The sequence below is a fragment of the Aythya fuligula genome, chromosome Z, assembly GCF_009819795.1.
Source record: "Aythya fuligula isolate bAytFul2 chromosome Z, bAytFul2.pri, whole genome shotgun sequence".
NCBI lineage: Eukaryota > Metazoa > Chordata > Aves > Anseriformes > Anatidae > Aythya > Aythya fuligula.
Genome location: NC_045593.1, coordinates 63,495,776 through 63,520,819, shown reverse-complemented (window position 1 = coordinate 63,520,819; position 25,044 = coordinate 63,495,776). Strand labels below are relative to the sequence as shown.

The 25,044-nt window shown below is 39.2% G+C and overlaps 1 protein-coding gene across 1 annotated transcript in view; it reads left to right on the top strand.

The window, feature by feature from the left end:
* PGGT1B (protein geranylgeranyltransferase type I subunit beta) overlaps positions 1 to 24,292 on the top strand; it is a 40,412-nt gene extending 16,120 nt beyond the window's left edge. Inside the window, 7 exon segments of the mRNA XM_032206435.1 lie at positions 5,061 to 5,212; positions 10,964 to 11,096; positions 16,476 to 16,521; positions 18,051 to 18,235; positions 18,509 to 18,617; positions 23,559 to 23,690; positions 23,693 to 24,292. Coding sequence (XP_032062326.1) covers positions 5,061 to 5,212; positions 10,964 to 11,096; positions 16,476 to 16,521; positions 18,051 to 18,235; positions 18,509 to 18,617; positions 23,559 to 23,690; positions 23,693 to 23,739 — 804 coding nt within the window. The 3' untranslated portion in view covers positions 23,740 to 24,292.
* The last annotated feature ends 752 nt before the right edge of the window (positions 24,293 to 25,044 follow it).

Here is a 25,044-nt window from a genome sequence, read left to right as displayed (position 1 = left end):
CTGTCTGTAGAGGGAACAAAGTGGTCGAATCGTGTAACCTGTGGAAATTAGTTAAGTTTGTTTATTACATCTGGAAAACCATTTGCAGATGGTTGTGCTTTTTATTCAAGCCTTCTTATACTTTTCATTGCATCTATGTTAAAGGGAACAGATTTGCTTGATTTGTTTGGTATGCAGAGGTTTAAAGGACCTCCAGCACTGTTCACATAAACTGTTCTGAAATGACAGAGGAAATTAACAACTTGGAAATCCATTGTAATGACTTTGAGTTACGTTAAAGGTCTGGTCTTTTTTCTTTATTTGTCATTATCCCCAGTGCTGTCTTAGAGTATGTCTTCAGCAGTGTTTTAGTTCATATCATCAGAGAACTTGGTAAGTGCACTTAAATGTGCTTGCACCACAAGAGTGAGGCACACAAACTGGATTTCATGTATGAAACTGAACTGGAAGGAGCACACCAAGTGCACTTATCCATTAGTGGGCCTACGGACCAAGGGTACGGACCACAGCTGTCCCAAATTCCTCAGTGCACATGTTGTGGGCACTGGGACACCAGCACAGTGTTGCTCTGCATTTATTCCTTTGTGTAGACATAACCTTAGAGGATTAAATATATTTCTTCTAGTTGTTTAGGCTGTGCTTCACAATCGTTCCACAGTTTAACAGCTTTCTTGTTGATAGTTTTTTTGACAAGTAACTGCTGTCATTCTTAAAATAACTCCGTGTTGTGTCTCTTGGCCCATGAAGCTCACAGCTCCAGGTGATGACAGCAATGTTCTTTTCGTGCCTAGGCAGATAGTTTGCGTAGTTGCTGCTGTTGCTTTGGTTTATAGTGTCCAGGGAGCCAAAACAGTTCTCTAGCACTAAAAGTCTAGAGACTAGTCTTTATTCATAGTATAGAACTTAAAAACAACTTCTTTTTACCAACTCTACAGGTGCCTGTTAAAAGTCAATTGCTTTGACTATAGTGTCGTTGTTAAACTTGGGACAGGCTTTTGCACAGTGTCTGACTGTCCTTTACAGCAGAAACAGTATAACACCACTTCCTCTTAGCCATCCAAATTTTACAGGTATTAGCAGTTATCTCCTGAAACCTTTGAGACGTGTTGTCATATTTTCTCCTAGAGAAGCTGCTGCAGTCCTGCTTTGTGATGTCATGGGGCTGATTTCTACAACTACTATGAATTCTCAAATTTTGACTCTTCATATGAAAAAATAGTTTTGTTTAGTTTAGTGGGTTTGTTTGTTTGTTTTCAATGAAACGTCCAATTCTTCTCCGTAGTGTCCCCTCAGAGGCATCCTGTAATCTGGGCTCAGGCGTGTCTGTTGCAGTAGCAGGTGAACAAACTGATGATGGTATATTGGTGTATATACGTACAAAATAAAGTCTGATGAGTAATATCACAGTGAGCTTGAAATAATTATATGGAGTCTTGAAGATAAAATGAATTCCAATACACTTAAAAGTTGGATAACTATGACTAGGGAACAAAATGTATTGCTCTTCCGGTGCATATCTGTATTCGTATTTAAAACAACAATAACAACAAATCATGTTGCAAACAAAGATCTGTTATTCCATCAAAAGCTCCCCAAATCCTACCATATTTATACGTATAGAACTTCATCTTGGCCTTTGCAAGTATGCCTTGTAAGTGATTCCTGGATGATCTCATATTTGATTTCTTATTCTTCTGTTTATTTTGATTCTATCATAATACTGGCTATATTTATTGGGATTTGGGACTCTCAGGAAAATGTTTTCAAGTACTGGCTGTTGGGCCCTCTATCACTTCCGTTGTTTTTTTTTCTTAATAATTACATACCAAAATATCTATCAGTATACCAACTTATTATGTAAAGGATTGTTTTATTTACCACAAGATAATCCTTTACTAAAGGAGAGCTATTAGTAGTAAGGGTAGTTGTATGACTTGCTAGCAGCTATTCTCAAATGCCAAGACCACCTTCCTATATAATGATGTTTGGAAATCATGCACCTGAACAATCTTTTCTGTATTACTTGTACCTAAGTGTTTGCATGATCTTCAAAGATAGAAGGGGGTAGTAGGACTAATTTAGCTGTGAACTTCATGACTGTATGTACAGCTGACAGACTACTATTTGTTTTATATGCGTCAGGCAAGTATAATTTTTACGCCTTTTTAAAACTACCTCACCTGCAAAAGTTACACAACTCTGGCATTGCTAAAACACTGTATTTGGAGAAGCAGCGTGATACTGCTACATGTTGAAATGTTTGCAAGGAGAAGGAAGTGGGGAGAAAATTTGTACATTATCCAGATGGTGAAGTGATTGATACAGTTTCGGGGGGAGGATGCTATTACTTAATTTATTGACCATACAGTATATATGCTTATAACACTTCTTCTGCAGCCTGTTTTTACTGCAGTGAGTGATACTAGAAATACCTGTATTCAATAAAGAATAAGGATCCAGTTATTTAAACATGTTTGTAGGTTACCAGAGCTTTACAGGCAATATGGAACTAGCGTGTGTATAGAAAAGTAAAATAAAATCTTGTGAACCAGGAGTTTTCAGTTACTTTATGTAGATACTGTATGAAAAGTTGTCACTTAAAGGAGAGTGTTGGTAACTATAGATGCCTTATAAAATTTCCTGAATATCCAAGCACACTTGTATTAGAAGATTTTGGTAGAATTTTCATAAATACGGTTTTAAAAATCTGAATGTCCTTAGAGTAAAACTTACTTGTTTAGTAAATGTAGAATTCCTCTAGAAGTAATGTTTTCAGAAGTAAAGTTGAGCTGTTTCACTGTATCTGCTACTGTTCAATTATTCCTGACATCAACATTGCTGTGGAGATGGGCTAGCTATAAGAACATGTAAACAGGGTAGTGGTGCACAGTTAATATTGATTTGCGGGCTCTGTGTGCTCCGTTGTGTGAAATCAACAGAGGCATCTTCTGTTTCCAGGTTATCCCAAGTAAGGAGAAATTAATTGTTCCCCTTATTCCAGTTCAAATTTAGTTTTACAGGTATTTGGAATCTTAGCTTTGTTCATAGCTGCTGACTGGACCTGCTGGGACATTCTGTAGGCGGTCGGTCCTAATAACAAAGAATCTTTGCAAATATATTTTCAGCTGCTAATGTGTGTCTCTCATTTCATTTGACAAAGCACATGAGCAGTTTTAACTACAGGCCTGGAACACTGAGAATCTTTTCAGGGCCAGAACTGCTTTAAGTCTGTGTTTTCAGAACAGACACTTCTTTTCCTCAAAAATAAATTTATCAGCTACGTTAAAATGAATAGTTTTTGTGTGTCAGAACAAGTTTGTATCACCCCATATACCTAGGTTTCTGGGGCAGAATTTTACAGCTGAAATATGTTGGTGCATCACAAGCATTAAGCTGTTATAATTACAATTTTTAAGGGGAAGGTATTCTGAGAAGCAGATTTGGAGTTCTGTTAGATTTATAATGCCTAAATTGGTATGATAGGCCAAATTGTTCTTTCTGGGACTATGTCCTGTCATACACTGAAGTTAGAAAAATGCGTTTGATGACTACAGTAGTTGTCAGACCACTACAGGTGTTTGAGCACATGGCTCTCCACCGCCCATGGAGTGCTCCGTGGGGAAGCCTGTCTGGGACTGGAGCATCTTTTCTGGGGAGAGGCTGAGAGAGCTGGGGCTGTTCAGCAAGGAGAGGCTCAAGGGGGTCTCACCAAAATACACACATAGGTGAAGGCAGGTGCAAAGGAGACGTGCCCCATCTTTCAACAGAGATGCCAGGTCTGGAAATCAGGGAGTGAAAGATGCAGCGCTGGGCATTCCCTTCTTCCCCTTCTCTGTTGCTTAGACAGAGCTTTTTCGGTGCTGTTGCAGCCACTTGTACTTTGCTTTGTGCCTCCCTTTCCCAACTGTACGTGATTCCCTAGTGTGAGGACAGTCCCTTGCTGTCTAGTAGGTAGTAGGCATTTTTCTCCCAGCTTCTCATCTCGTAGAATAATAGTCATTTAGGTTGGGAAAGACGTCTTAAGATCATCTAGTCCTCTCTTGAGATCATCTAGTCCAACCTTTATTTAAAGTAAAGCTTCCTGGCTTTGGAAATAAGCATGATTAGGCCTAAAAAATACCATGTACCTGCAACGCCATCTTATTTAACTTGTTTTTGTACCATTCTTTGCATGTGTTTTTAGGATGAATTGCAAAATAAATAAAAAAAAATTGCAATTAACAGAGTCCTTGTAAAGTGTGTTTCAAAAGCTTGCTTGGCACGGATGCTCAGTATGGAAATAGCTTTTATCATGCTTAAAAACAAAGAAAAAGTCATCTTCCTTTTTCTACAAACTGGGTCATCCCAAGTACTCAAAGCCATCCTGTTATGTGTGTTTTTTGTTGTAATGCAGTGTACAATCCAGGATGTACCTACACCGCAGGGAAAAATAATAAATTTGGTGCAGCTGCATTAATGTCCCCTGACACCCATTTTGTGATTTGTACCATGTGACTACTCATCATTTAACTCTAATTGAAGCTTCTCATTTGACTTTATTTGCTTTCTGAATACTTTGTTTAAGCTCTGGTTATTGTTTTAAAGCAGAGATGAAAATAGCTGAGGTGCTAATTTGTTATTGCTTCCATTTACAAGAGAGATTACTAGTAATCCCTCACACTGCTTTCTACTTGTAGATCATTAGATTCTAAAATGTCTGTGGAAAGGACTTCTGGAGGCTTGGATGTTTATTAGACTGCTTCCTCAACTCCCGGGAAGCTCATGTCCAGTGTGCCAGAGCAAATTTTGGTATAGATGACGTGCTGAAAGCTTTCAGAAATACCGGTCTTTGCAAAACCTTATTCCAAACCTTGCTATTGACCAGCTGCTTACAACGGTTGCAAACTGTGCAGTAGCTTGGTTTGATTCAGAACAGTTGAGCAGCATGCTTTCAGTTTAACCATAATTAGTCAACAGAAATGAACTTTGTTTACCTATTTATTTATGTATTTATTTGATTGCCTGACTGCAATATAAGGGCTTATGGTGTATCAATGCTTTGTTTCTCCTTTTTTTTCTAGGGTCCGGGTATATCTCATCCCTACGATAGCGGGCACATAGCAATGACTTACACGGGTCTGTCATGTCTGGTTATTCTTGGAGATGATTTAAGTCGAGTAAATAAAGATGCCTTACTGGCAGGACTGAGAGCTCTCCAGCTGGAGGATGGAAGGTAAAAAACACTTTATATTTTACAACACTTTGGAAGATTAATATAAAACGCAGATGTGGAATGAAACATAGTAAACACGGTTCTTGTGAAAACAATCTTACAATATCATCTTTCTGTCAGTAAATATTTTGGCAAGTGTTAGTAAGAGAACACATGCTAGTGTACAAGACCAAACAGTACTTTGTGTCTATTTTTTTTTCATATGTATAATGATGATGTTTGCTTACAGCTGTGGGCACATATGATTGGAAAGTTACAGAATTTCACAGAATTTTCTAGGTTGGAAGAGACCTCAAGGTCATCGAGTCCAACCTCCAACCTAACGCTAACAGTCCCCACTAAACCATATCCCTAAGCTCTACATCTAAGCGTCTTTTGAAGACTTCCAGGGATGGTGACTCCACCACTTCCCTGGGCAGCCTGTTCCAGTGCCTCACAACCCTTTCAGTGAAGAAGTTCTTCCTAACATCTAACCTAAAACTCCCCTGGCTCAACTTAAGCCCATTCCCCCTCGTCCTGTCACCAGGCACGTGGGAGAACAGGCCAACCCCCACCTCGCTACAGCCTCCCTTGAGGTACCTGTAGAGAGCGATAAGGTCGCCCCTGAGCCTCCTCTTCTCCAGGCTGAACAAGCCCAGCTCCCTCAGCCGCTCCTCGTAGGACTTGTTCTCCAGGCCCCTCACCAGCTTCGTCACCCTTCTCTGCACCCGCTCAAGCACCTCCATGTCCTTCTTGTAGCGAGGGGCCCAAAACTGAACACAGTACTCGAGGTGCGGCCTCACCAGAGCTGAGTACAGGGGGACGATCACCTCCCTAGCCCTGCTGGTCACGCTGTTCCTGATACAAGCCAGGATGCCGTTGGCCTTCTTGGCCACCTGAGCACACTGCTGGCTCATATTCAGCCGACTATCCACCATCACTCCCAGGTCCTTCTCTGCCTGGCAGCTCTCCAACCACTCATCTCCCAGCCTGTAGCTCTGCTTGGGGTTATTGCACCCCAGGTGCAGGACCCGGCACTTGGCCTTGTTGAACTTCATGCAGTTGACCTCAGCCCATCGGTGCAGCCTATCCAGATCCTCCTGCAGAGCTTTCCTACCCTCAAGCAGATCGACACACGCACCTAACTTGGTGTCATCTGCGAACTTACTGAGGGTGCACTCGATGCCCTCGTCCAGATCATCGATGAAGATATTAAAGAGGACCGGCCCCAGCACCAAGCCCTGGGGGACGCCACTAGTGACTGGCCTCCAACTGGACTTGGCTCCATTCACCACGACTCTTTGGGCCCGGCTATCCAGCCAGTTTCTAACCCAACGAAGCGTGCGCCAGTCCAAGCCAAGAGCAGCCAGTTTCCCGAGGAGAATGCTGTGGGAGACGGTGTCCAAAGCCTTGCTGAAGTCAAGGTAGACCACATCCACAGCCTTTCCCTCATCCACCCAGCGCGTCACTCTGTCATAGAAGGAGATCAGGTTCGTCAGGCATGAGCTGCCTTTCATAAAGCCATGCTGACTGGGCCTGATCGCCTGCTTCCCCTGCAAGTGCTGCATGATGACTCTCAGGAGGATCTGCTCCATGAGCTTTCCTGGCACTGAGGTCAAACTGACAGGCCTGTAGTTTCCCGGGTCTGCCCTCCGGCCCTTCTTGTAGATGGGCGTCACGTATGCTAGCCGCCAGTCGATTGGGACCTCCCCCGATAGCCAGGACTGCTGATAAATGATGGACAGTGGCTTGGCCAGCTCCTCTGCCAGTTCCCTCAGTACCCTTGGGTGGATCCCATCTGGCCCCATTGACTTGTGCACATCTAAGTGCCGTAGCAGGTCACCAACCAGTTCTTCATGGATAATGAGGGCCACATCCTGCTCCCCATCCCCTTCCACCAGCTCAGGGTACTGAGTATCCAGAGAACAACCGGTATTGCCGCTAAAGACTGAGGCAAAGAAGGCATTGAGCACCTCCGCCTTTTCCTCATCTCTTGTAACTAAGTTTCCCCCCGCATCCAGTAAAGGATGGAGATTCTCCTTAGTCCTCCTTTTTGTGTTGATGTATTTATAGAAACGTTTTTTGTTATCTTTAACGGCAGTAGCCAGATTGAGCTCCAGATGAGCTTTGGCCTTCCTAATTTTATCCCTGCACAGCCTCGCTACTTCTTTAAAGTCCTCCTTAGTGGCCTGCCCACTTTTCCAAAGCTTATAAACCCTCTTTTTCCTCCTAAGATCAAGCCACAATTCTCTGTTGAGCCAGGCCGGTCTTCTTCCCCGCCAGCTCGTCTTTGGGCAAGTGGGTACAGACCGTTCCTGCGCCATTAAGACTTCCCTCTTGAAGAGCGCCCAGCCTTCCTGGACTCCTCTGCCCTTCAGAACCACCTCCCAAGGGACTCCACCAACTAGTGTCCTGAGCAGCTCAAAGTCAGCCCTCCGAAAGTCCAATACAGCGGTTTTACTGGTCCCCTTCCTGGCCTCGCCAAGAATAGTGAACTCCACCATTGCGTGGTCACTCTGCCCAAGACAGCTCCCGACGATCACGTCCTCCACCAGACCTTCTCTGTTTGTGAAGAGAAGGTCTAGCGGGGCACCACCCCTGGTAGGTTCACTAACCAGCTGCGTCAGGAAGCTATCTTCCACGCTCTCCAGAAACCTCCTAGACTGCTTTCTCAGGGCTGCGTTGTGCTTCCAGGATATGTCAGGGAAGTTGAAGTCCCCCACGAGTACAAGAGCTGATGATTTTGCAACCTCTGTCAGCTGCCTGTAGAATTCCTCATCCATCTCCTCATCCTGGTTCGGCGGTCTATAGCAGACCCCGACCAGGACGCTAGCCTTGTTGTCCCTGCCGATCCTAACCCAAAGGGACTCGACCTTGTCATTCCCAACCTCGAGTTCTACAACCTCGAAAGACTCTCTAATATAGAGAGCCACACCACCACCCCTTCTATGCTGCCTGTCCCTTCTATAGAGCTTATAGCCAGGCATTGCAGCACTCCAGTCATGAGACTGGTCCCACCACGTCTCTGTGATGGCAACCAAGTCGTAGCCTGCCTGCCGCACGATGGCTTCCACCTCCTCCTGTTTGTTACCCATGCTGCGTGCATTGGTGTAGATGCACTTCAGCTGGGCCATTGCCTTATCCTCCGGCCTTGCCATTGTTCCCCCTGGCACAGCCCCAATGGATTGATCTTATTTTTTTTGTGCTGTGTCATTCAGGTAAGTGAGGTGTTTATATTCTCTGTTTTGTTTTTTTTGTAATTCCCCGGAGTACTCTTAAGATAGTGTTTGCTCTGTTTTGTGGGACAAAGACCTCCATTCAAATATGAAGATTTCACAGATTTCACAGATTCAAGATATCTATGTACAGGATGAATTAACCTATATTACTTATAATAGGAACTTTATAAAGGTATTACTAAACTTCCTTGTGAGATTCATTTACATACATTTTTTAATAGAAGGTGTATACCACTTGATCTACTTCATGTTCTTTTTCATGAGTGGTGGTGGGCATTAATGCAAACCGAAGCAGGTAGCTAATGAAAGCTTCTGCTAGGGCCCATGATCTGTCTGCTTTGAAATTTTACTGAATAATTTTTGAAAAAATACTCTAAGAAATTCAGAATTACAGAAATTGTTGGTCTTGAAGTAATTATATTTCACTTCACTAGGAAATTGCTGTCATTTACTCGTTATGGAGCTGTTGTTCTGGTCAAAAGACTTTGTATTGTATAGATGTTTTCTGTAATTAAAAGTTTTTCTTTAATGGAACGGAACTATTAAAATGTAGTGTAATGTGTGCACAAGTCTCCAAAATATTCGGAATGTAAGTGGTGAATATGAGCTGTATGATGCACCACAACCTGTTATTTGCAACCGCAGACTGACTTTAATGGGCCGCAGGTATATGTGTAGAGATACATATATATATATATGTTATATATATATATATATACATACAGATACGCATATATGTATGTGTACATGCAAATATTTGTTAGTCTGCCTTAGTTTACAGTTTCTTCAAGCACATGGAGGTGCCTGTTCGATTCCTCTAAGCATTCATATTAGATACTGGACTATTGTTGTTAAAGAGTATCCAAAAGCTTGACAAGGGGATGAGGTGCTCCCAACACGCTGTCATCTTCAAGCAGTTGCTTGCTGTCTTGCCTGATCACAGCAATGAGCAGTATGCAGTTAACCTCTTTTACATGTTTGTGTCACAAATGGTTTTAATGTGCAGACTTGCACTCACATTTGATGCGGTGTTTTGTATTTGCTGCTGAAGATAGCCAGCTAGACCCTAGAGGTGTAGGAGAGTGCTTTGCTTGTCTCAGGTGTAGAATTGTTGGGCAGGAGTCAACTTCTAGTATGACACACTTTCCTACCTACAAAAAACACTTTTACTGCACCAAAATGAAAGGATGTGTGAAGGCACTTGCTACATCTTGTCCAGGTAGAAATATCAAATAACCCAAATGAGGGAAACAAATTTTCCTGGTGTTATCCTAGTATAAGTATTCTAGTCTTTGGATTTGTTTCTTGTCTTTTATTAACTAAAAAAACGGGGTTTTAAGTGTTAGAGTAAATATTTAAATAAAGGTGTGTGTTTGCGTTTCTACCTTACCTTGGCTGAATGTGATTTAAGTATCTGGATGCGCTGTCACCTAGGGGTGGAGAAAAGCTGTAAACCACAATGCTGGTGCATCTCAAGAAGTGTCCTGGTCCCCAGAATGTCCTTCACCATATCCAGAGAGTGATGGTTTTCATCCCCCATCCGAGCTGCAGAGAGTAGGGCCTGGCATCGCTGGGGTTAAGAGAAGTGAAAAGATCTCCCAGTAGATATTGGAGGCTATTGTATGCAAAAGATAATAGGGTACATGCTGGAATCCCAGGGGCGAAGTGGGAGTGTCATAGTGGCAATGGTGGTACTTGAAATTCACCTTTCTGTCTTTAAAGTCAGAAGTGGTTTTTGTTTGTTTGTTTGTTTGTTTTTGTTTGTTTGTTTTTGAGAAGAGAAATGACAGGAGGACTGATCAAAATATTATTTTTATTGTTCTGGCTTCTTGCACCTGTTTAATTCTTAAAAAAAAATATTCCAACCAACCCTTTGAGTGAAACAGCGACTTGTCACACAGCAAATCACAGCATCCATCCTTTTAGGGATCTCAGCACAGGATCATACAGGACAGCACAGGATAGCATAGGTGCAACAAAATGTTCTTTGGAAAGAATGTAGCCATAAGAAATCAAAGCCTGTATTGCAGGTAATTTCCAATATTTGTATTAGAAATAATGATGGGAGTACTATTTATACATACGTGGGAATCTGATCCTGAAGTTACAGTCAGAAAAGCTATGTAGGCTATGAAGATTTCTAGGAATGCAAAAAAATCTGCCAAGAACAGCAAGTGCTACAATAGTAACTCATATGTCAGTATATCGTGTGGTAGGTGAAAGAATGTAAGCATTCATTAACATCTTTGGATAAATAAAGGCATTTTGATAAATAAAGTCATTGCATGTTGCTGGAAACAGTTATGCAAGCCCCTAGTTGTTAATAGTTCTGTTCGTTCTGTTTGACTTAGAAACACCCTCTGAAAAGAAAATCTAGTGTACCTTTGGATTATAGTTGTATGAATACTGTAAATAGAAGTAGGTAACTTGTTTTGAAAGGAAAGGCCTTAAATGCAATTCCTTAAAAGGCAACTCACAACTTCTAATATGAAAAGCTATACAAGATATGTAATGAGAGAAACCTTTCTTTCAGTTTCTGTGCAGTGCTGGAAGGAAGCGAGAATGATATGAGGTTTGTGTACTGTGCTTCCTGCATCTGCTACATGCTTGATAACTGGTCAGGCATGGATATGAAGAAAGCGATAGACTACATTAGGAGAAGCATGGTGAGTATTCAAAAAGCGTTACTTCTTATTACACTTTAAAGTTATTAGTTCTATTCCGTTATGACTAAAAATCTGTCCATCCAAATTCAAATATTAAGCTAGTGTTTCTTTTCTGTTCCTACTTCAGTGAGATGAAAATGGAAAAGTACTTTCCTTTGTGCATTTTTATTTTCATTGTAATATGTATACTTAAAAAAAATAATTTGTTGTTTATGAGCACCTCAAGTTAAATTAACTCTGACCCCTTTTCTCTTTAAAACTTGTTCTGAAGTTGAAAGCAAGATTTTAAAAATGGGGGTCTGAAGCTCCTACAGCTGACAAAAAATGCATAAAAGATCAGTAAAATCCTCAAATATAAATGAGCTGTAGTCCTGCTTTTTAAATGATACACAGAATCAAAGCAAAAACTAATTATTGCCATCCCTTCAAGCTGCCAGTCATGCACTTTCTTTAATTATTTATTAGACATTTGGAATGAAGGAAAATACTAGTATATGACTTTTTTTTCTGTGTCTGTGCAAGCTGTTTTTGTTTGGAGTGAGAGAGTTTTTAGTTACGTTTCGTGTCAGTTTGGGTAGTAGGTATTAAAAGACCATGTAGCCTGAGTTGACTATTATAATGAGAGGCTGCACATGCAGAAAAGCTGAAGAACTAGTGTTTTCTTAGCATACAAATGATGTGAGACATGATCTGTGTGAATTGTAAAGAGAAAGAAAAAAACCTTGAACACAGGGTGGAACTTTTGAAGGTACTTGGCAGTAAACTAATGCTTAAATTCGTTAATTCTCTATATATGGCTAGTTCATCTAAATTACTGTGTAACTTAGTTTAAATATTAAAATTACACGATACCTCTAAATACATATATCCAGCAGACTTTTGGTATATCCGTTAATGAGCAAAGATAATTTTTAAATGATGTTTTTGTTGGTTTAATTTTATTTTCCAAGATGAGAATAAATGATTTTCAAAGAAGTGGAAAACTGCCTCTCTCATCCACTTTGATCTTTCTCAGCTGTGTTCCTGTCCCTAACCATCCCGTAATGTGTTTGCATACCCCTGCGTGCTCATTAAAGCATCCCATAATAAGTTTTATACAGACACAGAATTCTCCTCCCCTGCATCCCATGTGAAGCCATGTAGTCCCTGCTTAGCGCTGGTTTCCAGGTTGAGGATATCCCTGCAGACTCCACTCAGTGGGTTTCCCACCAGGGACAACAGTTTTCCTGATCTCCTTTGATAGCGTGAGGGATCAGCCGAGTCAGGGTGCTCACTTCAGAGCAAAATCTTCACCATGTTGCTCCGTACATCACATCAGTTGTAAGTTACTATCTATCTTTTATACCTGAGTGTGATTTTGGTCCCAAAGGATATGGCAGTTCTAGGAAGAACTAGTTCTAGTTTCTTGAAAAGAAAGCTTCGTTGAATTGTCGGAGGTATGAAGTGGCTTTTGTGTGGGGAGAATTTAATATACTATTACATGAGTTAGTATGTTAGTATATATAACTAGTACACTTCAGAGCAAATCTTCACCGTGTTGCTCTGTACATCACATCAGAAATGAGATGATTACATGGAATTGGGCAGAAATATGTATAGTAAAAAATGGCACTGAAAAACAAAGTAAGTACAGAACAACTGTTTGTTTTTAAAACGAGAACTGGGGGGTATCATATGGGGCTACTGATAAAGCAGGCGCGTGGAAAAACCTGGAGGGTTGCTGTCTACAGTGATCTTGAAATGAATTGACAGACTGCTTCTAGACTCTTGGCATTAATTCTTTAACCTGTGAATTCCAACTTCTGTGATTCTGCTGGGAAAAACGACCCACTAACATATATATATATATATGTATATGTATATAGAAATTGAAGCCTGAACAGAACAGAGCAAGAAACCTTTTCCTCTTGGAAACACACGTATTAATACTTCAGTCAACCAGTGAAGTAAAACTGGACAGTAAAATGGTAAAAAGTAAAAATGGTCAAACTCCAGAAGATGCTGTCAAAAACACTAGATCTTTTCAAGGCTAGCTAAGAGAGATTTAGCCCAGGAGATTTTGTCAGGCAGCAGTCTCCTTAGGGCATACTAATGTGTAGCAGGAGATAAAGCATTTCTGTCCACGTTTACTGTAAACTGGTAAATTGACCATGTTCTGTGTTCAGTAGGACTTACACTTTTTAAAAGTGTTGGTTTATTGTGAATGTACAGCAGAGTTGGTATACACATGCACAGTAGTTTTGTTTGGGTTTTCTGGCTGTGCTGCTGAGTGGCCATACCAGTATGTATCTCAGTGCACTAACTGGGTGACAAGGCGCTTCTAGGCAAACACACAAAATCTTGGCTTCGTGCTTGGTCACATGGCAGAGCTGAAGATGTGTCCAAAGAACGCTCAGGTGTATTGAGAGGGAACCCGTTGTGAAAATCATTTTACGGTGGTTGTGCCTCCTTCCTCTCACTCATCTCTTTCCATGACCTGCCTTGAGATGTGCTCAAATTCAATTCAATCATATGAGCCAAGTATCACAATGTATAAAACAGATAGATTTATTATCCCTTATTACTGTATTACTATAGTATAGTTATTATATTACTACAGACTTTCTTGAAAATACTTACTCCTGTTTTCCTACAATGTTACGTCGTCTTGATGCTTCTATTATTAATAGAAGTGCATAAAATGAGAGTGCATTGCTTGCCAGTAAGCTGCTAAAGGTATGATTTTGTTTGACTACCCTGTGTCATTGGCAAATAGATGAAACAAGTGTAGTTCACAAACTTTTCAGTTATTCAAATTTGCATGTAAGTGAATTATTGCTAATTTGTATGGAGAGTAACATCACTGCTTAGACAGTGAACTGTAAAAAAAACCTTCTGGATTCCTCTTTAGTGGTGCAGTATCAGAATTCTGACATACATAACACAGCTAAAGGACAGGGAATCCATACAGATAGGTGCATCAAGTAGAGCAGCAAACTGTAACGTGAAATGATGGTGTTGCTTTACTCTGGAAAGTAACTGTCAAAAAGAACGAAACCTCTGTACAGAAGATTATTATCAATTGACTAAAAACTGTTTATATACAGTTTTTATACAGATCACAAAAATAAAAAAGATCATTTTTAATGTTATCAGAATTGTCAGGTTCTAGTCTCACAGTTTTTATCAGTATGAGTCGATTTCGGCTTACATATTCAAAGGTCAGATGTATTACTAATTTAAAAAGAGCAGACACTCAGATGCTGAAATTCTGAATGACTTCAGCAAACATGCATTCTTAAATGCTACAGTTTTCACCGTTTCTTGATTTACCGCAAATGTGGCCTTAAGTAGATATACTGCAAGAATTTAAGTGTAGCATCTGTTTTTCCTAATACAGTAGAGTACTCTCTAAATGCAGGTATATATGTCTGTTGATTAATTGTGATATAGTACCTGGTTGTGAAACTTCTGGAGTGAAGGTTTAGAGTGTGAAGTAAAGATTGTCCTAACTGGATCTACATATTTCCTGAGGACAGTATTTTATTATGTAGCATTCAAGTAGTAGAAACCTCGGCTTTTTTTGCATTTATTTTCCTAGTCCTGTTCAAAAGGACAAAGAACTAAAAGTATTTCTGTAGTGCTTTCACACACACATGTCCCCAAAGAGTAGCTGCCACCTGTAAATACATAGGTACCAATCAGCCAGAAGTCCACTATTACCTATTAAAATTTCCAGCTAATTCTACAGCCCAGTAAGTGTGCATCCCAACAGCTGTCTGGGATGCTTACTTAACAGCTTTTCTGCAGAGCTAATTACTTTGTCATACATGAAGTAAACCACCTCCTTTTACAATTACTGTTTGTAGAGTTAATTAGCTTACTCAGTTTAGGTTTGCTAATCAGTTTGCCTTTGCTTAGCAATTAATGGGCCCATGGAGTGAGGTAGCACGTTTGGATTGCCTTTGCGAAAGGTACTGCAGAGTTTAAAGTAAATTTGCACTGTGTTTTAACATTCAGATGTTGATGGTCATTACTTAAAGTGGGTTTGTACTTTGGAAGTTCAAGCTGCAGTTTGAACTTTGTTGCTTCTAGTTGCTTCAACTTGCAGCAACAACTCAAAAACTGAGAAATACAGTTTTGTGTTGCTTCCACATCTGCTTTTGTTTCCTTTTACTTTCTCCCCAGTGTGAGCCTTAAAAACAGACCTACAAAGTAATATAATTCTTAGGTAATAACTAAGGACGTGACAGCTGCTGTAGCCATTGTTTGGTTAGGACTATGGGAGTCATTGGTGGTCTTTCAAGATGTCCTGTATCTTCTAGCCACTATTAAATGTTTTGAAGAAAACATGAAAAATTCATAGTCCAGAAAAAAAAATAATTGTTCTCTATCTAATCAGAACATGAAGCAATCATTAATTGAACTGCTGATACGGAAGGAGTAGGATCTGTGTAATTTAACTTTGAAAGTTAAACATAAAAGGTTGAATTATTTTTCTTCCCACTAAACACTTTGGTATTTGTCCAGTGATAATGTATTGGTTATTAAGTATTCAGTAAACACTTGTAAAATAAGCATGTTCCATTTTATGAATAACCTACTGTGTTCTCTTGTTCCTTATCATGCAGAATGCTTTAGTGAATTTGTAGTGAAGAGAGATTGTTATTCTTACATTTACAATATTACCCATTCTTAGATTCTTGCTCAGATCTGTACTATAATATTTCTGCTGCTTTGTTTGTCAGAGTGAAGCTCCTGATTCTTCTTTCACTTAACAAAGTGATTTTAGAGCATTGTGAATTATTTTTTAACAATCATATTTTACAGGATAGATTAAGTTTGGTAAAATAGCATGCCTTATTATGTTGCTGCTTCTGGTCTCCCCTCACTTCAGTCTTCAGTTTATTTAAAGCCTGGTGTTCTTGCTCCTAACTAAAACATTTCTTATACTTCAGTGTTGTGTATACAGTATTAACGTGCATTTTGTTTTTTAGTATGTTAATGAGGTTTTGAGACAGATTTCATTTATGTGTTTAATTTTGTTTGGAATTACATGAGCATTAAAGAAAAAATGAAGCTTTTTCATTACAAAAAAGGAAAGTGGATATCTATCTGCATCATATGCTTTCCCTTTTTGGCAAAGAAATATTTACCTATTTCTAGACACTTAACTAAAATGAGGTAAAAAGTCATAAACGCTGACTTTAATTGTACTGAAACAAAGCTGATCAGTTAACAATATTGTGCCAAGAATTTTCTTGAGGCATAGGTTCAGAATTTAACTATTTTTAAATGGTCATTATAGTCTGATAATTTTGCTAGTAAACTGAGAAATTGCAATGTCTGTAAAAGTGATTTGGCTCTGAAGTAACTGGTTTGTACATTTTTTTTCTTCAGTCCTATGATAATGGCTTGGCACAGGGAGCTGGACTGGAATCTCATGGTAAGAATGTTAAAATACTCTCTTTTTAAGACTGGAATTGTGAAATGCTGTAACAAGTTCAGGGTATGTCATGCCTTTCCTTCTTTTTCTAATTTTAAGGAAGTGGGATGAGGAGGAACAAATCTAAAACATGCCTCACCATACTATCTTCCTACTTCTCTTAGTTTCTGCTTAATATCAGACCAGATTGACACTTGATATACCAGCTCCGATATTTTTACCTCATGAATGTTTTGTTGAAAGGTGTTAGCTCTAATGTCTTGATGACAGAGCAAACCTTTTCATCGTGTACCATTGCTACTCTGTGGATTTATCTGCATGAGATTTTATGCAATACACCTGATAATCTCCAGTTTCAGCACCTTTTAGTTAAACCTAGAAGCATTTCCTCTGACAGATTGCACCACCCGTTGGAGGCTCAAATCTTGAAGACACATACTTTTGTAAAAAAAAACAGTAACTTCGAAGATAGGAATTTCCAAGAGACTGATATTTTTAAGCAAAGTATTTTTCTATGCTATGAAGTAGTTGGTCTCTTCCTGACAAAGAAAGTTCTTACTTTTATGTGACTGATACTAAATCTCTCAGATGTTTGTTAGTTTTATTCTTGGAGTCGAAATTCTGAAGTATTCCAACTGTCTTCTTCCTGCAGGAAGGAAAATGTTGAAAAACTTAAACTATACCCCAACATACTTAACTAAATTACTGTAGAATGCTGATAACACACAGCATTATTTCAGTTACCCTTCCTGCATTTCAGCATCAGAAAGAAGATAACCTTATAGTTGCCTGTGGTCTTCTAGCACCGGAGTAGTATAAAGAACTTTGAGCCCTGAGTCATATATCAACATCTCTCCTACGTTCTTTCCCCGGGTTGTAACTTTATCATTGCAGATAATAGGCTCAGAATGAGTTTTAGTGGGTTTTAAAAAGTAATAGCAATGATGCACAAACAACATGAATTTTTCTTCCAATTGCTTACAGATTCCTTGACAACAAAAAATTTTATAGAAACATAATTTGTGTTGGTGACAACCATGAGAATCCAGCAGTCTTTTCATCACATTAACCATGTCTTAATTTTTTCCTAATACTTCTGGGGCTTTCTGATCATCAGACACTTCTGGTTTTCTTCTCTTGGGCATTGTATCTGAAATTGCATTTGGCATCTCTGCTTCAGTTCAGTTGCTAGCTTCTCAATAGTTTTCTTGTGTAAGTTTAATATGAAGAAATGTTTTCTGCTGCATTTACTCATCCCCAAGCTGCTGTGTAATGTAAATTATGCAGCACTGAAAGGCCCTCCAAATTTAGTAAAATGAATTCAGATTTATTTGTGCAAGAATTGTTTATTCGTTTGTTTGTTTCCTTGATATATGTACTGAAGTATTTTTATTTGGATTTTAGATGTAAAAGATGCTTTCATACTTGCAGAAATCTATTGATGAAATTGTCACTACTCTAATTGAAGTTCTGACTGAACAGGCTTCCCTGAAGAAGTGCAACAACCATTAACAACCATTTCTTCACAGGTGGCTCTACATTTTGTGGTATTGCATCTCTGTGTTTGATGGGTAAATTGGAAGAAGTTTTTTCAGAAAAAGAACTGAACAGAATAAGAAGGTGGTGTATAATGAGACAACAGAATGGCTACCATGGACGACCCAACAAACCCGTAGACACTTGCTACTCCTTTTGGGTGGGCGCCACATTGAAGGTAGTGTACAAAACAGCCACAGGATAGTTACTGTTTTGTCTTGGTTTCCTTAAACATCATACCATTTCAAAGAGTTACATCTTTGGCATCAGTATGTAAATATGCACAGAAAACTGTAAAGGTTTTATATCATGCAAGAATGCAGGATTTGGAGGTTTACCGCCTTAGTGCTCTATTGCACTGCTTATCTACATAGGTAGGCACTGTATTTTAGTATTAAAAATACACTAAGGTTTAGTATATTACTGTAACAGTCTACCTTCTTCTTTTCAGCTGTTGAACGTATTCCAATACACAAATTTTGAGAAAAACCGAAATTACATCCTGTCAACTCAAGATCGCCTTGTTGGTGGATTTGCCAAGTGGCCAGATAGCCATCCAGGTACATTTACTTTTCAAAATCATGCAAGTGTGTTAAAAGCTAGAAGTATGTTTCCAGCAGTCAGATATTTGAGAGGTGTAAGGGAAGTTTCTTCCCCAGTCTCTTTCAAAAAGTAAATTAAAAAAATATACAGTGGAATTTTCATGATTTAAAAGAAAGACAGGGGATGTATTTTTTTCTTGTTGAACCACTGAGCAAGTGAGCTATTGTTTAGACTAACACTGAAAGAGTATCACTATCTGTTCAGAGCTGGACAAGCCTTTCTGAATGTGTTTAACTGTTCCAATTAAGGAATGCATTGTACAATGGGTATCTTCATAAATGTTTTGATTAAAATATTTCAGACCATTCGCTTTCTTAATAAGGGAATCCTTTAAGCTTATGCAGAAGTCATTGATGTGTTTAATCAACTTGAAGCATAGATTGTTATGATTTATATATTATAGTGACTCAGAAAGAAGTAGTATATCTGAAAGTCAATTATTGTTATCATCTTGCAATTGTGTAATTTGAAATAACAAAAAGCTTGAAAAGATAAAAAAATCTTTTCATTTGAAATAATTTCGCAAGATGCTAGAGTGCAACAAAGGTATTGCAAAGTTGTAAAAGTCAGGCCAGTAATGTTGCTGAGTGGCATTTTGTACAGGGAAGATAAACAGCCTGTAAACTCAATAAACAAGAGAAAAATGCAGACGTAATGAAGGATGAGACCGTTTTGAATCTGTGCAGATATTTCATCCTTTTGTCACTTCACTTCACTCTGAGCAACAGTTGAGAATTTGTTGTGGTAGACCAAGACAATGTATGTGATAGATACGTTCCCCCTGTATCCCTGAAAACCTGCTTAGGTTTCCTGAGGACTAAATATCTTTTTTCCTACAGTAGGTAAACAGTCAGTATCACTTGAAGAAAATATTTCTGTTTATGTTGATGAACCATTTACTTAGCAGGCTAAGAAGAACGTACCTGCTTAAAATGCCAGTCATGTGCAAAGTTCCTTAACCCAGCTTTTAACATAGCTGTGATTGAGATACCTGAAAAAGGCAAGACTTCTTACAAAGCTGTTTTGCTTTGATTTGTGTGATGTTCCTGCCTGAACACTGCTGTTTCCTATATAGCAAGCTTTTGCTGTCTCTTACATTTTCTCATGAGAGTAAGCTACTTTTGAATGTCCTTTTGAATAAGCTACTACTTTAATGTCCTGGCTGGTCACAGAAATGCAACACAAGGGTTAAAGTAGAGTAGTGATTAACTAGGTTGTTCTATGAACATACAGAAACTTTGCTGCTATTCCAGATTTTTTTTCTAGTTTGCTCTGACAATTCATACAACACATATCTTATAAAATTGTCTATCTTCCTGGATTGTTTTTGGGTGGTATTATGTTTGGTACCACTGAATTTAAGTGCTGTAGGAATTTTTCAGGGGCAGCGGAAGATTTGTACTTTTGTGATAGGTGGGTTTATTACAGGATTCTTTCCTCAGGCAACCAGTGACTGTAAGTCTGTGTTCAAGTTTTGAAGGAAAGAAAAAAAAAGCTAACTGCATCTTTAATCTGAAGAATGACTATAAATGCAGCATTGCAAATTTTTTTTCTATGGATCTGTAATTTCAATGTCATATGTGCACAGTTAAGTTTCCTACAAGTTCAGTCTAGAAACTGGAAGGGAAGCTGTCTTTTTGAATGTTGTATGTCTGCCACAATTAAGATTTCACACTTTGCTAACGTGAAGCATCTGTGCAGCTCTGTTGTTGTCAAAAGCATGCTGGTGGTTAAGTGTACACACTCATGTTGAGTTAATGTAAATTCAAAATGAGAAGGTAATGAGAATGGTATGAGTTATCTTGCAAACACGTTAACACATCTGGTGAGGGTCAGTATGAAATAATTCACTCGCCTTGAAGTATTTAGAGTTTTTAAACATTTGATAATAGTGGCTTCAATTTGTTTTTGTTACAAAACTCAGATGTGATATAACATTCAGTAAGTAAGTAGTAAGAATGTAAGAGTGTGCCAAGGAAAGGTTTTTATCTGATGAATCTTCTGGATATCACTGTAGTAGTGTTATTACTGTTGTATAAAGGGGATATATATGGACACTGGCTTTCTAGGGAGATTCATACTTCAAAACAGAATTGCATACCTACTGTATTTGTTCAGTTCTTTATTTACAACTGTCTGATAAACTTATTTGAACATGTCCGTATGAGGCAGATGAAAGCGATATTTTCTTTTTTCAAAGTTTCATTCTTAGTAATTAGATTTGCTATCTGAGGTTAATGCCACTTGAAACAAACATTAAACCCCCAAATCCTACAGTCCTACAGAACTTTTCCTTTTTTTGTACTGGGTCTGGTGGCTGTGATAAAGTTAATTTTCTTAGCAGTAGCCCATATGATGCTGTGCTTTGGATTTGTGACCAACACAGTGCTGATAAGACGTCAGTGTTTTAGATATTGCCAGACAGTGTTTACACAGCAGCAACAAGGTCTTCTCTGTTTCTCACACTATCCCGTACCATATGGCATCATAGTCAGCAATAATAGCTGGGGGAATGAGGAAGGGAAGACTGTGGCATTTAAGGTGTTCGTTTCCCCAAGCAACCCTTACGTGTGATGAGCCTTGTTTTCCTGAAGTGGCTGAACACCTGCCTGCTGATGGGAAGTACTAAGTGAGTGCCTTGTTTTGCTTTACAGGCAGACGCACCTTTGCGTTACCAGTTGAAATTTTTATATCAGCCAGGGAGTTTTCTCACTTTTGCTCTTCTTTTCCTCTTCCCCCATTCTGCTGGAGGTGGAGGAGGGAAAGAGAGGGAGAAGCCATGTGATGCTTAGCTGCCTACCCAGGTTAAACTGCAACATTTTCCTAGAACATATACATAAACATATATTTTTTTAACTTGAGCATAAATCACTACTGGATTTAATAAACTTATAAACTTTTTTTTAAGTTGCTAGATGCACAGCTGTATGCCCCAGGAAGTCATGCAGCAACTGTTATGCATCTTGTTTGTTACCTGTAAATGATAGGCAGTAGAAAAGGAATGGAAGCATGTGTGAATTACACATGCTGCAAGAGAAGGATGAAAAGATCTAACATGAATAAAAAAAGAGAGCAAGAAGTTGAAAATGTGTGCGATTACTAAATGTAAACCACTAAAGTGAGTTTTTGCTGTTATAGTGCATACACTTTGTTGTTTTCTATGCTTTTGAGTTGCTCATGAAATATTTGGACAAATGTATTTCAGCAGTGAAAAAATGTGTTCTTTTATAGCTTGTAACAGCGTAGTACATAGACTCCATAAATGTGTTTTTTCTAGAATGCGAGTGTTAAGTTGGTATGGGTTTGCAGAACAGTTGAACTTCATAGCTAAACTCACCATGTACAGGTAACTAGGTTTGTATATGATTTTTAGTGCATTTATTACCTCCTGAAGCTGAGTTCACCTTGCCTAACTGCAGTGTTTTTAGTCAGCTGGGCAGCTGAGCTCCACCACAACTGCTATCTGACTACCCCTCCACAAAGGGAGAGGGGAAGAAAATATGACGCAAAGGTCTTAGGGGTTGAGAATAGGACAGGAAGATCACTCAACAATGATCATCACAGGCAAAACAGATTCAGCATAGGGAGATTAATAACATTTATTACGTATAGCTAACAATCTAGAGAAGTGAGAAAAAAGGGAAAGAAACTAAAACCACCCTCCCCTTCCACCCTCTCCCATCACCTTCCCCCAAGCAGCTCAGGGGAATGGGGCCTGCAGTCAGTCCCTGACGCTTCATCTCTGCCACTCCCTCACAGTCCCTCTCTGCCCCTGCTCCACGTGGGGTCCCTCCCACGGGGTGCTGTCCTTCCTGAACTGCTTTTCCCAAAGCTCTTCAAGCACTGCTCCCACACGGCTCCATCCCACGGGGTCCATCCATCCATCCATCCCCCAGGAGCAAACTGCTCCAGCACGGGTGCCCCACGGGTGGGCGGCAGCTCAGGTTTTTTTCCCCCTTTTCGTAAATCTGTTCTCTCAGAGGTCCCCCTATCATTTTAGTCAGATACGACTTCACTTACACATTAGTAAAAGATTACTGCATGTTGAGAACTTGTAATGTACACATTAATTTGTTAATACTCTCCAAATTTAGTCTGTGATTTCTTGGTCAGATATTCCGATCTAATGACTTGCTGTTGCACAGGGTGAGGAGGTTCACTTCTCTTCTTCCCAGCTGGCCCAAGTACAGGTGCATTCTCCTTTCCTGTTTTTGCACTAACACTGGTGTATATTGAACCCTTCTGCAAAGCAGTTTCATTCACTAAAATGTCAGAAAACTGTCTGTTTACACTTGCTTATATGTTTCCTGAGTTGCTGTATGTCATGGAGGTTCAGCAAGCTTTAGTCCCTGTGTAAGGTAGGCATCAGGAGCAGAGTGGGGCAGGGGAAATAAGAGCTGTTAGTCATCTGTTACAGTTGATCAAGCCACTTAATGAATTCCTGTTCTTAGGGTATTTGCTCAGGAAGCGGGGAAGATAGGTAAGTCTATACTTCTAAGTCTTGCTGTCTGTCAGCTATTAGTATTTCTTTAGTCATCAGTCCACCACATAGCCAAAAAAATCCTTCATATTTGGGGAAAAAACATTTGCTGTCTTGAAGGAAATTATTTCCAGCTCCTGAAACTCTTTGCTGTTTGGCCTGAGCACTCGGAAGTATAGTAATGGGCAAGAATTGTTATAAAATAAAAATTATTCTAGTCTTAGAGATTGTAGACCGTCAGTTCATGCTGGCAGGTTTGAGCAGAAATTGTTTTATTGTGGAAAATACCAAATTTAAAATGTAACAGCTGTGTGTTTTCCTTGGCTGTGATTATTCAGGGGGGCTGAAACCCAGAATACTTGACTGCTACAACTGAAAGACACACAATTCTATTTTTCATATTCTGTCCTCCTTTCAGATGCTTTACATGCCTACTTTGGGATCTGTGGCTTGTCGTTAATCGGAGAATCTGGCATCTGCAAAGTTCATCCTGCCCTGAATGTAAGCACAAGAACCTCAGAGCGCCTTCACCATCTTCACCAGATCTGGAAAACAAGGACTCTAAACAGTGTTCAGACGACACAGACATCTCTACATGACTGATTTACACTTGAATTTAGTTCTGGTAGCATAATTGTAGCCCAAGGTTAAAAGCCATGTATAACCAACGTGCTCTTTTAAGTGCTGGAGTCATGCAATCAGATCTGTGTTGCTGGCATCACTTTGATAGGGGATTATCTTCAGCAGGTTACTCTGCATTATGAAAAAGGGGATATTTTGATTATGTAGATGCTTGTAACCACAGACTGTAAATGGCTCTTCAAATGGCTTTATGACTAAGAAATCCCTTGAGGCAATTAAACTTCATTTTTATTTTATTTTTTTAAATTTGTGCATACTGTGTCAAAATATATAATGGGAAAGTATTTTCAAAATCTGTTTACATATCATACAGTATAGCACAGAACCTTGGAGTTCTTTATGATCTTGATGTCTGACATATTTTTGGGTAGAGAATATTCCCATATTAAATCTCAGTTATCGTCTACTTTCAGATTCCATAAACTTTGTTAAAAAAATAAAATCAAGTAAATAAAAATAAAATTATTTTATTCAATATACTGGACTTTCAAAGTTGTGTGGCATCACTAAATGAATTTCATGGTTCTCCTGGGTACCTTCTATACATATGCGGTGGATTGTTAGCCAAAGTGTTTTTATCTGAAATACCATCTTCATGGGATATTAATGATTGTGTGGTGTTTTGATATATGGTATTATGCTCAAAATAAGCTGCTCTAAGTAAGTCTCTGCTGGCAGACAGACCCAGTATTGATACTTTTCTGGCTGCATGAGGAACGCTGCATTTGATTATCTTGGAGTAAATCCATACTTGCAAAATCTTGAGCTGTGGCTCCTGAGTTTCACTGCCTGTTAACCGTGTTCTCAATTCTAAAGAATAACAGGGTAGAGAACCAGAAGTCATGACATAACAGTGAAAACTCATATTCTGTGGAAAAACTAGTTGATTTCTCAGTGCAAGTAATTTAACAATGTTTTATAGGGCAAAAGCAGCTAATTCTTTTTTTTTGTTGTTGTTTTGTTTTTGTTTTTTGTTGTTGTTGATCTGTAAGCTACTATGCCTATATGGCTTGTTAATACATGTTTTACATTTCCCCTTGGGCACCAGTTCTTCTACAACTTTTTTTTTTTCCTGGCTAAATAGCAGCATCTTTCTCAGACTGAATGTTGACAGCAGAGTTTCCCTTTTCTAAAACCTGCAGAAGGCGTATTTGTTTCCCACTAACTCCCACAGTTGTTTTTCAAGCCAGCAAACTGCTTACACCTCTCTGGCATAAACAGCATTTTTTGACTTCTTTGGAATCTTTAATCTTTTTTAAGTT